Raw genomic sequence first — 15083 nt, forward strand, 5'->3', positions numbered from 1 at the left:
CGACGCTGAGCGATGGGCCACACGGTGGTTTCCGATCTCCTCCATTTCTCATATCGGCGCAGCATGTAAGCCGGGCAGAGCCGGGCTGCTTTGGGGCAGGACGCGGACAAATCTGTGGTGCCTGCCGCGTCCTCTTCCCGAATCGACGTGTACTCTGCCGTGTGGTCCGCAATCCGTAGGTAGCCTGCGCTCCTGGTATGATTTGGCGAGTGGGAGCTCTATTCTTGTTTCAAACATTGAGCTCACTTGGCGGCGTTAGAGAGCACATCCGATTGGAGATACACATTTCATCCACTAATGTCTCTGTGCGCACGGGGCATGTCCTGTTCCGACCAGCGCGCGGGGTAGTCCCAATGACATGGATCCAAGCTGCCTTGAAGGAGATGAGGCACTGCTTCTTCAACTTCAACTTCCATCACATCTTAATTCTTCATCTTTGACTTCGTGAGTCTCGTATTACCGAGAAATAGAGGAATAAGACCAATGGGCTTAAGTTTCACTTTATTTATCATAATTCTCTGATTTCTGAACTTTTCTAGATTCTTGAAGTAGAAAACGGTTTTCTTTAAGTGTTATAAACCAATAATTGTTGTATAACATCTTCCTCAATAGTAAATTTTGTATTACATACACAAAAGAAAAAAAGCATAAGAAACGCATAGTTAACTTCATTAAAACTACTGCAAAATTAAAAAGTACATCTAAGTGCCATCATATTCCTAACTAGTTGTTTGCAGAGAAGGTGATAGATTTTTTTCAAATATAGTTTTGGGAACGAACTTCTTTTCTTTCAAACTTCCAACATTAGTAGGGTCCGAAGAAAGTTCTGATTCTACTAGTCTACCCACTCGAATATCTTCAATACTTGTGTCCAGGCCAGGAGTTTTTCTATCAGAGATGTAGCTTTCAATCAGGTAACCAATAGTCCCGCCAATTATAGCAACAGGCATCATGATATATCGTCTTCCTACTAATTGAAGTATTTGAGGCAACATGCTGGAACAAATTTTTTAAATTAGATGTTGCTGTTCTGAAGGTTTAAACCACAAAAACACAGTTCTTAATAAGTCCATGACAGTACGTGACAGTTTCAAGTTATGACGTTTGACATGAAGTGACATCTGCACTTTTCATAAAATTAGCACTCATGCAGACACGGGGGCTGAGAATATGCACAGTTCATTATAAAAACTAAAACTATTGGAAAATCTGATTTCATAGAATGCCATGAAACTTGTAGGTTACGCCAAACAGAACTCTGCTTTGTTGACAACGCAATGAAGAGAAATAGCGATTATCACTTACACTGATTGTAAATTGACCAAATCACTTCTGGTAATTGGGCCTGAGTTTTAAAAGGATCAATCTATTTTCTTTTCTCCCCAAAACGGCTTGCACTAAAAATTGCGAATTACTGAAAGTCGGCAAGACGAGAGAGAAGAGGGAGGGAGTGAGGGAGGAGTAAAAGGCTGACAGACAGTAACCCTACGTTTGGTAATCCGCTTATTCAAGCCAATAGGTCTTTCAGACACTACAATGTTTCACTTTTATTAATTTCACGACATACTTTTTTTCATTTTTATTGAGGTTTTTTTGTGTACTAACATGCCTAAGTGTTTTTTACTGAGAAGATATTACTTTTGCAGTTGGCAAGAAAAGTGTCGGATTGTTATCATCGTTGACCAATGACCAATGGCAGGACGAGACGATATGTAATGTCTTCTTGTGCCACAACAAATGGTTTTACACCAGCCAGATTCTTGTATTTAAATGTGAAAATATATGCGCAAAGAAGTGGTCTACGATCCTGTTCAAAACATCAAAGGTGCAGAGAGAAAATATATTTTGTTCTCGGGACATGTCAATATTAAGTCCAAGTGTCAAAATAAGATAACAGGGATGCACTTACATAGTTCTTTTGCTGGAAATTTTTGATTTGATTTTTTTTTATTTTTTTTATTTTTTTGACGTTGTTGGTCTACAGTTCCACTTGTCTTAGTTTTATGAGAAACTGACACTTTACATTTTATATTTTAGGTCAGTTGAGTCACATGAAATTTCATGAAGTTGCCGCTAGCAAGACAGTATAACCTAAACATATGGTTTTTAAAAATTCTTTGCTGTCTGCTAAAAAAATAACTAGCATGAGCAAATGTTGCGACATTGTACAGTTTGACGAATATCAGAATAAAGTATTAACATGGCTTGGATATCAGGAATTTTGTTGATAACATTATGCTTATCTTGCCAACTGGAAGGCAAAATCAGCACAGTAGCTGTAAGTATTTAGTTCTTCTAGCAATCATTTTTGTTTTTTGTGCTGTTTGTTGTCGTTTATGTAATGACAATCTATTTCAGCGGTCTAGCACTAGTCTTGCAAGAGAGCATCAAGACAATCAACTTTTACTTTTATCTACTCTTGACGGATCATTATATGCAGTTGATCGGCTTACTGGAATTACTCAATGGCAATTAAAAGATGGTAAACCTATATGCTCTATTTTTTAAAATTTGTGTATGTGTAAGGTTTTAAAGAACGCTAGTGCTTCTGATCTTCTTCTATGTATTTTTTTCTTTATAGAACCTGTTGTCAAAGTTCCTATTGATGCATCCAAAGCAGTTACGTAAGTACTTATTAATACATATCAGAATTAGTATTACCTAATTAGAGTAATTTTCTTCAAGATTTATGATCTGACCTTATTATTTTGCCCTTAGGCCAATATTTCTTCCTGATCCCAAAGATGGTTCTTTGTATGTGCTGGGTGGATCAGAAAGGGATGCGTTGAAGAAACTTCCATTCACAATCCCTCAGCTAGTTGCTCAGTCGCCCTGCCGCAGCTCGGATGGAATTCTGTACACAGGTGCCTAAATATAGAGCTAAACATACTGTTCTTCAAATTCTTCTAACAGACTGCAAATGACATAATAATATCAAAATTACTATTTTCTATCTGCAATTTCTATTTCTCAGGAAAAAAGATGGATACATGGTTTACTGTGGACCCTAAGACAGGTGACAAGCAACCAGTGCTCAGTTGGGATGGTGAGCATGTCTGCCCCCTATCAGACAGTGCAAATTCCCTTTTTATTGGGAGAACAGGTTAGCATTCAAAAGTTTTGTTCAAAATATCTCACTGCGATCTGACAAGCCATTAAATTCCTAATTCAATTTGTTGATATTATTTTATTATAGAGTATAATATCATAATGCTAGACAGTAAGAAAAAAGAACGCAAGTGGAATGTTACATTTTTTGATTACTCTGCAAATGCTATGGATAGTGAATTGCTTAAAAATTATGGTAAGTACTAAGTACACAATTCTCATACAACAGTGTGAAATTAAACTTCAATAGACTGAACTTTTTTGTCATGTTTTAATTTTTCCTTTCCACCATCTTACAGAAATGGTACATTTCATGGGTAGCTCATCAGGCCGAGTTATAACTATGGATAGACGAACACACACCCACCTTTGGTCTGGAAAATATGAGTCTCCAGTTATAGGTGTTTATATTCTTGATTCTGATGGGCTTATTTCATGTCCCTTTACAAGTGTTGCTGAGGAAACACTTGATGCTTTAGCTGTTCAATTAAAATCTACAACAAAGTCAACATGGCTGGATGCCGATCAGTTGAAATTGAAGTAATTCATCATATGTTTTTGTTGTTTTTTTAAATGTAACATTGGATATGTTAGGTCATTGATTACTGATCACCCTTGAAAATGGTTTCAGGTCTACATTGTACGTTGGAGAACATCCTTTTGGACTCTATGCATTGCCTTCACTTGTTGATCAAAGTGTAGTGACAGTCAACCACTTGAATTTTGGTGCTCTGTTAATTGAGGGTCCAGATGATGACCCCACATCTGGTTCAGATAGGGCACCTCACGGTGCACCTCAGATGAAACAGGAAAATCCATCCTCTCGTAGTCTGGATAATTTGTTACCCTCAACAAATGCAATTGATGTTTCACCTTCATACCCGCTTATCATACTTGGTTAGTTCTTAGTAGTTGAGGAAATAGTACCCCAATACGTAAAACACTAATTTTATATGAAGGCTCTAAATTGAACGTATTTTGTGTTTCTTTGAAAGGTCACTATCAAGCACCATCTTACAGTGATGCAGTTTTACCTGATATTCAGAAAACAAATGCCATGATTCCTTTGCCAAGACATGATGTCAGTTTTGATTGGGAATTAGAGAATGAAACTGATGAACATGGTCGAGCTGACAAGGGTAATGTCGGCTCCTCTTCAAAGCGTAACAACAGTGGAAGTTCAAATAGTTCCTGCTGGGATGATGTAAGCACTTAGTTTCTTTCAAGATTTGTGAAAAGCCCTTTAAAGACTATGTTCAGCACACTGTGAAATTTTGTGTTTCCAAATTCTGTCTGTCTTTCGTCTTAGGCTGTGGCTGGCAACTTTTCATCACTGTTAACTTCTGAATGCATTCAGCACTTATATTCAGGATTTAAAATGTGGATTAGTCAACAGGAAAATAAATCTTTAAAGGTTGCAATGGCATTAATAATAATTTCAATGGCAGCCTTATTTTGTTATGTCCGTGGAAAGGTAATATCATGGCACAACATATTTCCTTTCAATGGAGTGTGTTATAATTTTCTATCTTCTTAAAAACATATGATGTTGCAGATGCGTGAAATCCATCAAATGTCTCAGAGCTCAAGAAGTGGAAGGGGTCTGGAATCTGATTCTGGATTGGTTTCCCAGCCTGCTGAGTTTCATGGGGGAGGCATCCGGGTTGGCAAGATAACATTTTTCACCAATGAAGTTCTTGGAAAGGGATGTGAAGGCACATTTGTGTACAGGTATGCATAAGGAAAATAGTTTTAGTACATATTTTTACAAATACTTGTTTTAAAAATTATTTTGAAAACAGTATCAATAATAACAAAGTGTACAAGTCTGTATCATTTATCTATTCTAGAGGCTTGTTTGATGGACGTAATGTAGCCGTCAAGCGGCTTTTACCTGAGTGTTTCTCCCTTGCTGATCGCGAGGTGGCTCTTCTTAGAGAGTCAGATCAGCATGCTCATGTTGTTCGGTATTTTTGTACGGAACAAGACCATTTGTTCAGATACATAGCCCTAGAGTTGGCAGCTGCCACTGTGGCTGATTTGATGGAGGGAAGAGTCTCTTCCACTTATGAGAACTTTCTGTCAAGGCTTACCACCACTGAAATACTGAGACAAGCTACTCTTGGCTTATCACACTTACATTCCCTTGACATAGGTAAGGCATCATATGAATTTGGTACTCAAAAAAAGATTTCTTAAGGTGCATTATTCAATGTTAATTGTTTTACTCAGTTCATAGAGACATCAAACCACAGAATGTCCTATTATCTGTTCCAAATGTGCATGGCGAAGTCAGGGCTATGATATCAGATTTTGGTCTGTGCAAAAAACTGCAGAAAGGTAGAATGTCTTTCTCAAGAAGATCAGGTATTGCGGGGACAGATGGCTGGATAGCCCCTGAGATGCTATCTGGTTCCGGACGTACGGTATGGGTATTTTTATTACTAATTAATTAAATCCTGCATCCCAAATCAAATAACTGGAGAAAGTTACAGTGCCCAACAGACAAGACCTTAATTTTGTTTTGTTTTTAAATTGTTACATTCAGACCTGTGCCGTTGACATATTTTCAATGGGATGTGTATTTTACTATGTGAAAACATCTGGTAAACACCCATTTGGTGACCCATTAAGACGACAAGCTAATATTTTAAGTGGAGATTGCAGGTATTCCCTTTTCTTCAATTTGTATTTATTTTGATCATGCATATTGATGTAATTTTACAACAAATTTACTTCTCAACAGATTAAATGACCTGGTTGGTTCTCAAGTAGACCAGCTACTAACTGGCTCTCTCGTTAAGAGTATGCTGAGTTGGGAACCTTTAGAAAGGCCTCCTGCTGAAGCTGTTCTTGCACATCCTCTATTTTGGAGCAAAGCTAAAATAATGTCTTTCTTCCAGGTTTGTTTGCATGGATTTAGTGTCTTTATCCATGATGCCTCAAGTCCATGAAGATTTCATTTTAATATTTGTTGTAGGATGTGAGTGACAGAGTTGAGAAGGATGAAGCGAGTACAAGTTCTGCCCTACAAGCACTAGAAACTGATGGTCCAAGAGTTGTCCGTGGAGATTGGAGAGTGCATATATGTGATGAAGTTGCTCAAGACCTACGCCGTTACCGTAATTACAGAGGGCTTAGTGTTCGAGATTTGCTGCGTGCTTTGCGTAACAAGGTATAATATTATCTTCATTTATGAAATTATCTAATTGTTTCCTAGAGTACAAGGAGTTTTAACCTTTACGTTTTCTACTTTAAAAAAAAATGTATGATTGTTTTTCTTTAGAAACATCACTACAGAGAATTGTCTTTAGAGGCTCAAAAGAGTTTAGGAACAATACCTGATCAATTTGTGATGTACTGGATGGATCGCTTTCCTCGTCTTTTGCTTCATTCATGGCTATCCATGCAAATTGTTAGACATGAGCCTGTTTTTAAGCCATACTATCACATCTTTCACACCTTTTCTCAGTCACCGGTAACTGAGTTTTTTTCTACGTATTTTATCTTTATCAAAAATATTCTTGACTGATTCTTATTTAATTCACATCTCACAGAATGCTGTAGAAGCTGACCGTGATTGGGAATCTATTGTCCCTCCAGAGGGAGGAAACTTAAACACAATTTCCTGGCAAATTTTAAAAGACAGATCATCTCCTAAACATAAAAGAAAATTATCTGGAAGTAACAAGAAATTGGGGAGCAAAGAATCCCCCAAGAGAGAGAACCATCCCACCAATCGTAGTAATGATGAGGATGGATATGTCTGGCGAAAAAGGTATGCATTTTGCTTTCTAGAGCCTTACTAATGAACATTGTCATTTTTGTTCTGTGATATTTGATATTTATTTTATTTCAGAAATGTAACAAATGACAAGAAATTGTCACCAAAACAAAAAACAGAAAATTGGAGAAACCTTACTCCTGCAAAAACTTATGAAAGTATTGATCAGCAGACAGATTGAACTGACCTTATAAATCATTTTACTAGTTTTAGTGCCTACTTAATTGTTGACAAGTATGCATCATATATGTGTGTTATATGTGAGCACTTTGATTTTCTGGTTAAAATCTTTTTGTTTCCCTTTCAAAACTTTGATCTCATTTAAAAATAGCAAACACAACAAGCTATGGTACTAGTGGTACTTATGTTTTTGATCTTGGATATGTGGCGCACTTTGTTGTAATTTGCGCTCCTGGGCTGTGCCACAGTCAAACTGTTTTGCACTGTTTAGTGCTGCCAAAATCCATTACCCTTGTGCTACTGTACTATCAGATGTCTTAAAGCAGGACGTGTATTTCAACATTTTGAGCACTGGTATAAAACTTTAACTTTTAATTTTGACTGCCAATTCTTGCAACTGTATTTTATGTATTTTTTATGTGGTTGCTGCTAAGCACTTAATTTGGAAGCATATATTCTGCTGTGGTTTTCTACTGTGTGTGTAATCGCTCAATGTTGATGTTTTTAAGAGTTGCATTACTTGCACTGTCTTTCATTCTTTGACTTCAAAAAGTAAGATCTTGTTTCACATTCACTCTGTGGAGCAGTTCTTTCTTGTTTCATCATTTAATTCCACCATGTGGTGCTCTGCAAGGTGTATTAATACACCTTAGTGCTCTGTAGTGTCAGTGTCTCCTTTATCAACTTTGTATCTGACTACAGTTATTTAATTTTCACAACTTTTTGAAATCTTTTAACAATCATGTGAGTTGTAACTTTTACTTGTTAGTGGTATAAAATTGGTGGACCAGTAGTTACTAGTTGATTTTATGAATGTATGTACTTTTAAAGTGATTTGACCTGTGATAATGTTAGAATAGGTGAAATGAAAATAAGCATTATAATATACCAAAAATAAATGATGGCATTTACTATTCTGATTCTATAATTCTAAATGACAGAAATTGACATGTCAAAACACGATTAAGTAAAAAGTAGTTAAAAATTAAAACACCAAGAGTAAAAATTAAAAAGGTCTCCTCTAAAATTCTATCAAAGAACTCTAAGGAAAAGAATTTAACAGAACTTGAGATAAAGTTCTACAACAGAACTTGAGATAAAGTTCTACAACAGAACTTGAGATGAAGTTCTACAGAGCTGGGTCAGCCCAATCAATGATGGCGCGTGGCCCAAACACAAAATCTTTGACAGGTATCAAAGCTCGTCTGGCCATAGCTGCCGCCCTGTGAGATGAGTAGGTCACAATGGCATTAGCGGTACCCTTATCATGAGTCCGCAGGTGTAATTGATGTACACCCTCTGTGTTTTCCTTCAGGAAAGTGTAGAGTTTTGATCTCTGATGAAAGGAAAGAAAATAAGTCACAAAACTGATTTCTTGACAAGCCAAAAGAAAAAGTGTGACAAAAATTGTTGATCAATACTTACGAGTTCTTTAAAATTGGGCAAATTTCCAAAATAAAGCCTCTTGTTATTGATGGACGCCAACACTCCGATTGCTTGACCCCATCGGATTGGGAAGTTGTCCAATTTACGTATGGCCTTCTTAGCAGTCTCCCTATCAAAATAAGTGATGAAGGCGAACCCTCTGTTGGTTCCGGAAAAGTTCATCATCATCCGCACTTCATAGATGGGCCCGATCTGGAGGAACGGGGGCACAAGCTCGTCCTCGTACAGGTCTCTTGGGAGACGTCCCACGAACACTTCGCATCCCTCGACGGGGGGAGGCGTCCCGCTGAGGCGCGGCTGATACAACTTGCGCTGTCCATTAATTTGTTTCAGCTCATACATCGACATGACACGGGGCCCAAGAACTTCAACTAATGCATGCCACACCTCTTCGGTGGTGGGCGCCACGGGCGGTTCTATCATTCGGATCACCGACATGTCTGTCAGGTCGTCGTCACGTCACAAGACAACACTCAACTGTCACAATGGAGGCCCTCGAGCAACTGGTGGTGGGCAAGGGCCGTTTACGGCATGGCAATGACAGGTGAAGGTGGGGAGGGGGGTGGAACAAACAACACCAGGACCTGCTGCAACACCAACAACAACAAATGCAGGGGAGGGGGGCGGAGGGCGGGGCGGGGAGCAGCAGTGCGCAAAGGGGTGGTGTGTGGAGTGCGCGAACCGAGTGAAGTGAAAGTATACAGAAAAATCTAGTGCTCGAATTTAAAAGGGATTTAATGTTTGCTAAACTGGGAATAGCGAGAAAATTTTTGGTTTTCAAGAAAACGTTCGTGTCTGGCCATTGTTTGAGTTTGAATGAGCTGCATCAAAACAAAGTCCTTAGAAATGAAAAATTTAACGGTACCAAAGAATGGGGTAATGTGTAAGAGTTAATCTATTGTTCGAGCTCTTTTCAAATCCCATACATTTTATTTTATCCACTTTTCCTTTAACTACTTGGTCCCCTAAACATGGCGAAACGAAGTGATTGTGTCCAATTCTTAATTTGACGTTACGCTGTTGAGGTTGGCAGCAGTGTTGCACATACGCGAACAAATGAAGAAATTTTTCTGTCTGCTAGTTACAGCAGAAACGAAGATAGTTAGTGAAGGTGGACTATGAGGCTCCAATTTCTTTTTAATTGACGTTTTACACCCCTGGAATGTTTGGGCGAGTTAACTGGTTGATCCCAAAGGAGCCTTTGGAGCAGTGCGTCAAGTTTGTGAAGGTTTTACGAATTGACACATCACCGTTACGAAGTCCAGAGAGGAAACTGCAAACGTAAGTTATCCAACACTTTTGTTACTTTCTCAGGATTTAAGTTCAAGATTGGTTATAGTTTAGTCTTCATTATTTTTATTACAGTGGAGAATTCCAGAATATATTCATAGCACTTATTAAGTTGAAACCTCTAGCCTACTCTTAGGTTGGCGCTTTTATGTAGACGACATGATTGTGCAACCGATTACTAGCCACTATTATGAGGTGGTTTGACAGACAAAATAATATGAACCTGCATAGTTCTTTAAATTGTGGCTTTTCACAAATGTGGCGCATCTGAGGCGCGGTTTTAAACTCTGTTGCTGTGTTTACAGCGCCCTAACCTCCAACTCATATTGTGGCGGTTGTGACACATTTGACAGATGAGGCGCCCAATGGATTATCCCGAAACTTTTCCGACGCTCATTCATAAATGATAGCGCCCTCTCTGTTTTTTTTTCGGGAGGCCTCTCTACTTCCCTTAATCTATTTATGCCACTATCTTATGCGCTGTTTACCACGAAAATTTCTAAACAACGCGAGACCCCCGCAGATTGGTTGGAGATGGCAACCGATCGGTCCCAAAATATGCGGCCGGACATGGGTTTCATTCCGGGACGCAGTTTGTTGCCATTTCTGAGATCGGCCGGTGCGGCTGCGGCACGCGCCGTCTGTTTGGCCGTGACCCAAAACGAACCCCACTCGTGTGTGGTGGGGGCGGGGGGAGAGGACCGCGCGCCCCGCTTTGGTGGCGCCCGCCGCCGCCGCCGCCCCCACCCGGGCGAGACGCAGTCGCGGCGCCGTCGGACGTCTCACTTCCGCGACGCAAGCTTGTGTCGTTGTTGTTGTTTTTGTGTAGTCCTAGGGCAAGTGGAAAGATGGCGGGACCGAAAAACAGGAGAGGGAAAAAGGGGGAGGGAGGGACAAACAAGCCACGGCTATGATGCTGCTGCGGATCCTCCTGTGGCTGACCCGCCCCGCCCGGGTCCAATCACTGATTGCGTTAATTCCGTTCACGTGATCGCGGTTCAGTCGTCGGGGCGAGATACATCGTGTCATCGTGTTCGGAAGTCGCTCGTTCCCTTTTTCTTGTTTCCTTTCCCCGGGACCTCCTCTGTCTGCGCTGCCGCGGGCTTCTGAATCTCGCAACGCAGCGCACGATGCACCATCATCTCTCGCGGTCGCGTTGAGCGGGGACCTTTGACCGGCGACGAGGAAAAGTCGCGAGCCGATGAAAATGGTCGTCGCACCGCCGGTGGTCGAAAGCGCGCGCTGGCGTTGGCGATATCCGCGGCGAATGGATCCTCTCGCGCGGAGCCGCCGGCGCGCCTCGCAGCCGTGGGGGTAGGCAACCCATCTGGCGCCTCCGAGCGGAGGGCGGGCACATTTGAAGAGGCTCGGGCGCGGCGGGACAGAGGATTCGAGATCTTGCTCCACTCTCTCGGATTGTCTCGTTTGCTCTCCTTGTATGTGATTGGCGGTTTCTCTTCTGATCCTTGCGTCCGCATTTCTGTGCCGACTTCGCGGGATGCGTTTATACGTTGCTTTTTCTTTTCTTTGTTTTTTTTTTGAGATTCTGTTGGTGGCGCGGTTTGGTCTTTCTCTGGCTTTGGGTTGCAAATGACTGGCAAGCCTGTGGTGGTCCTGCGGTGTACCAGATACCCACCCAGTCTGCTGCCCGACGGCTGCGTGGCGGAGCGTGGCGGGCTCGCGGTGGTTCGACGCGAAGCGTCGCGAAGTCGCGGACCAAGGCCGCCACTTTTTCCTATATAAATTCTGGAAAAATAAAAATAAAAAGTGAAATAAGATTATGTTGCCGTGCGCGTGGGCCTAGGTTATATGATGTGCCCATGGGAATAGTTTTACACGGGCCTCTGTGGAGTGGTCCATGGGACTTTCCGCCGAGTCGTCCGTCGCAAAGGAAGCCCCGCGCTCGTCCCACGCACACAAACAAGGACCGCGACATTTTCCACTCGCGTTGATGTTATGCCAGGTGTGATGTTGGCCCGCGCCGAGGCTGGGAGAGGCTCGTGTCGGGCGGCAGCAGCAGCAGGGGTTGTTTTTGAGGACGGTTCTGTTGTTGTTTCAGGCTCGGTAGCAGCGTCGACAAGCCCGTCGTCCCACCGCCGAGCGCAGCAGCAGGGAGTCCGGAGGCCACCGCCGTCGCTGCCCCGGAGACGCCGACGACGCCGCCGTCCTCCCTGGAGCGCACCGCCCGCGCCGCCGCGCCCGCGCACTTGACCGACAGGAACAGGTAGAGCCCTCAGGCCGCCGAGCTGGCATGCGAGGGGGATCTTGGCCTTGTTTAGCATGGGACACATCCAGCTTTTGCGGGGCGTTCGTCACTCGTGACGACTTTGCTTTGTTATTCCGAGTAATAATTCAACGCGGCTTGGTTGCCAAATTTGGGGAAATAGGCGATGTAAAGTCGTCACACCACCTGAAAAATAATTGTTTATTTCAGAAGCAGTAACTGCAATTATTGTCACACAGATAGTTTCATCTTCTGTCTATCATGTTTTCCTGTCTCTTTTATGCTGGCACGACCTCAACTCGGCACACGGAAAGGCCGGGACGAGAGACCTGGACCAAGTCTAAATCATAAAATCTGCGAAAATCTGGCTGTAAGTCTCAACCCCAACTGAGGGCGATAGAGTGAAGAGAATAGTCCAGACTTAAGGACAGGTCTCGGACACAGGTCCACTCGGCCGGCAGACGGCTCCGGTCGGGCTGGAGGGCGAGGGGCTGTGAGGTTGGGAGGGTGGGAGGGTGAGCAGAGCATCGCCTGGACCCGCCCCTGGCCAACACTCGGATGTCCTCACGGTCGGATGCGTTGGCGCGAGCCAGCGAGCGGTCTAATCGAGCTATCGAAGCGCGCCATCGACGTATCACGCGCGCCGGTGTTCGACGACCTCTAGTGCACGTGGGCGGCCATGGAGAACACCTTGCGGAGGTCACGGTGCCCCTCCGCCGCGGCGCATGAATCTTTTGTCTTTCACGTGTTAAATTTGCGATTTTACTTGGGTGGGCCGCGAGCAGTACGACGAAGTACTGCCTGCCATTGTGCTTGAGAGCTACATGCTTGAGAGCCGAAACTTCTGCCAAAATTTCGTGTCGCGAACATCTGCGAGCTGTTTTCTTTTGAAATTTTAATTTGGACAGGCGACTGACGTGTCGGTCGGTGGGCATTGACGTCTCTAAGCGCACACGCGCCCCGCCCACCGCCCCGCCCCGCCACCGACGTCGCGGTGGGCCCCGGTGGGCCCCAGGCCGTCACGGCTGGGGACTTGGCAGCGCTACCGCCGCCACCGCCGGCTGGCCGTCCTGGGGGAGGAGGGGGTTAGCGCGCCGCGCCGCGCCAGGCTGGGTTGCCGCCAGCCGCCACGGGCTCGAGCGAGCTAGTGAGTCTAGCCGGGCCGCACAGAGCTGAGCTGAGCCGAGCTAAGCCGCGCCGACACCTGGCCAGTGCGCCAGCGCTCTTCACTCGCGTCGCGCCCGCCCCGCCGCGCCGTTCTACCCCTATGTGCTGCCCCCGCGACCGCCCGTGAGCATGCCCGAGCTACGCGCGCACGACGCCGCCCCCGCGCCGCCCTCGCCGCCCCCCAAGCCACAGCCCCTGATGACGCCTCCGGTTGCAGACGTGATGGCGGGCGAAAACCTGCCTGGGATTTTGGAGAGCCAGCTGGAGAAGAAGCTGATCATGGACGAGGAGGCCCAGCAGCGGGTGGACGCGCCGGCGCTGCTGCCCGCCGAGCACCACGAGCAGGTGTTGTCCGAGGCGCAGAAGGCCCCGGACATGCCCGACCAGCCGTCGGTTAGTAAGGAGCCCGAATTCCAGCCCATTCCGGAGGACTCCACCATCACAGAGTTCGAGCCGGTGATTAAGGCGCCCGACTTGCCGGACGTTCCTGAAGATGCTCCGCTGGAGCTGCCAGACACGACGGACTTCCCGGTCTCGGACACCCCGAGGACGCTGTCGCGCTACCACTCGAGGGACTCGCTGTACGACGACCTCATGCCCGACTCTGTGAGCCAGGCCGCCTCCCGTCGAGGCTCCCTCACCATCAACCCGGAGGCCCTGGCCGAGGCCCTGGAGAACGCCCCGTCCCCGCGCCCCCGCCGCCTGTCGGACGGGTCCGGGGCGGGCGCGCCGTCCGGGATGCTCTCCAGACAGCTGTCGGACTGCTCGTCCGTGTTCGCCCACATGCACCACCAGGATCACGAGGCGGGCACCGAGACGAGCCCAGAGGGCCTGGTGACCCGCAGCGGCACCGCCACCCCCAAGACGCGCAAGATGTCTGTCTACAATGCCTCCTCCAGCGCGGCGGCGCGCTCACGCCGCGCCTCCGAGTCGGCCGCGCACCCGCGACAGCCCCGCATCCGGCGCTTGTCCGTCAACGTCGCCTCCCTCGGCAACCCCAGGATCGGGCAGCGCATGCGCCGGCACTCGGTCAACGAGATGAACGAGCTGTGCCAGGAGTCGCTCGCCATGCTCAAGGCCTCCAAAATCCCAGTGCTCAAGTTCACGAAGCAGGCGGGCAGGCCCGTGTCCAGGTGCTGCCGCCACCCGAGCCGCGAGGAGATGTGGCCGGGCGAGGCCTCCCTGGCCGCCCTGGGGCTGCCGCCCGGGGCCGTGTCCGTGTGCAAGTGTTGCGGGTCGCGCCGCTTCTCGGCCGCCGCGTTCGGCGTGGACGGCCCCCCAATCCACCTGTCCTCAACCACGCCCCCCACCTGCCTGGTCTGCAGTGCCGTCGTCTGCCAGGGCGACCTGCTGCGCGTCGTCCAGCTCGCCGGCGTCTTTCCGGACTCCAAGACGTTTGTCGACAAGAAGGTGAAGCAGTCCCCCGAGGAGACGATCCGCCGCTTTCAGGAGCTGCTGCAGAAGACCGGTGGCACACCCTCCCGAGACCAGGTGGTGGCGTTCGTCGACCAGTCCTTTGAGGTGAGTTGTTCTTCGACGTCTGACGCGTAGTTAGTTAGTTTGGGGTTGCGGTTGTTGTTGGTCTCGCTCGCAGTCGAGTCGCCACCAGAGAACAGCTGATCGCGCTGGCACCGCGCTGGCACGGGCTGGCAATAGAGCACGGCAGCACGGCGATAGCAGCCGCCGGGCGGAGAGAGGGAGGGAGGGAGGGGAGGGTATCTCCAGCGCGGAGCATTGTCTCAGGAGGACGATTGCATATGAGGAGCAGGATTATTGCTTTTCTTTTATCATCCCGCTTTTGTAGTCGCCCGGAGGCAGGCAGGAGGAAGCCAAGACTGATGAGGAAATGTGAGAGGGACACCACTCGAGTCCTTTATCGCCATG

General features: G+C 46.1%; 4 protein-coding genes across 5 annotated transcripts in view; 2 read left to right on the plus strand and 2 right to left on the minus strand.

Annotated features, from left to right (window-relative positions):
* Positions 1-484: 484 nt before the first annotated feature.
* LOC113213607 (uncharacterized) lies at positions 485-1461 on the minus strand. The gene is made up of 2 exons (XM_052272447.1): positions 1306-1461; positions 485-996 (listed from the first exon to the last, which is right to left on the minus strand). The coding sequence occupies exon 2, from the start codon at positions 993-995 to the stop codon at positions 720-722; it is 276 nt and encodes a 91-aa protein (XP_052128407.1). The 5' UTR covers position 996; positions 1306-1461; the 3' UTR covers positions 485-719.
* A 211-nt stretch (positions 1462-1672) lies between these two features.
* LOC113213608 (serine/threonine-protein kinase/endoribonuclease ire-1) lies at positions 1673-7986 on the plus strand. Its single transcript, XM_026432726.2, has 20 exons — positions 1673-1825; positions 2038-2278; positions 2359-2482; positions 2582-2624; positions 2719-2864; positions 2975-3103; positions 3197-3304; positions 3408-3648; positions 3740-4005; positions 4104-4312; positions 4418-4582; positions 4664-4839; positions 4959-5263; positions 5341-5534; positions 5657-5775; positions 5855-6011; positions 6089-6283; positions 6395-6586; positions 6666-6886; positions 6968-7986. Exons 2-20 carry the CDS (start codon positions 2201-2203, stop codon positions 7071-7073), a joined length of 3174 nt encoding a protein of 1057 aa, XP_026288511.1. The 5' UTR covers positions 1673-1825; positions 2038-2200; the 3' UTR covers positions 7074-7986.
* On the minus strand, positions 7959-9065 carry LOC113213609 (APOBEC1 complementation factor-like). The gene is made up of 2 exons (XM_026432727.2): positions 8498-9065; positions 7959-8408 (listed from the first exon to the last, which is right to left on the minus strand). Exons 1-2 carry the CDS (start codon positions 8954-8956, stop codon positions 8202-8204), a joined length of 666 nt encoding a protein of 221 aa, XP_026288512.1. The 5' UTR covers positions 8957-9065; the 3' UTR covers positions 7959-8201.
* Positions 9066-9581: 516 nt separating this feature from the next.
* Positions 9582-15083, plus strand: part of LOC113213606 (trehalase) — a gene marked incomplete in the record, with an annotated part of 25274 nt that continues 19772 nt past the window's right edge. The window contains 3 exon segments of one of the 2 annotated variants that reach the window (XM_026432725.2): positions 9582-9799; positions 11868-12032; positions 14525-14720. In XM_026432725.2, the coding sequence (XP_026288510.1) occupies positions 9681-9799; positions 11868-12032; positions 14525-14720 (480 nt within the window). 2 annotated transcript variants of the gene reach the window in all.

This window comes from Frankliniella occidentalis, unplaced genomic scaffold (assembly GCF_000697945.3).
Source record: "Frankliniella occidentalis isolate FOCC.00 unplaced genomic scaffold, Focc_3.1 Scaffold205, whole genome shotgun sequence".
Classification (NCBI taxonomy): Eukaryota; Metazoa; Arthropoda; class Insecta; order Thysanoptera; family Thripidae; genus Frankliniella; species Frankliniella occidentalis.

Bases quoted from the DNA above. Each gene is read 5' to 3' on its own strand.
- LOC113213608 (XM_026432726.2), top strand. From the start codon at position 2,201: ATGGCTTGGATATCAGGAATTTTGTTGATAACATTATGCTTATCTTGC. The intron at 2,279-2,358 runs GTAAGTATTTAG...AATCTATTTCAG, and splicing joins GCAAAATCAGCACAGTAGCT to CGGTCTAGCACTAGTCTTGC. The intron at 5,776-5,854 runs GTATTCCCTTTT...ACTTCTCAACAG, and splicing joins ATTTTAAGTGGAGATTGCAG to ATTAAATGACCTGGTTGGTT.
- LOC113213607 (XM_052272447.1), bottom strand. From the start codon at position 995: ATGTTGCCTCAAATACTTCAATTAGTAGGAAGACGATATATCATGATG.
- LOC113213609 (XM_026432727.2), bottom strand. From the start codon at position 8,956: ATGTCGGTGATCCGAATGATAGAACCGCCCGTGGCGCCCACCACCGAA. The intron at 8,409-8,497 runs GTAAGTATTGAT...TCCTTTCATCAG, and splicing joins TGCCCAATTTTAAAGAACTC to AGATCAAAACTCTACACTTT.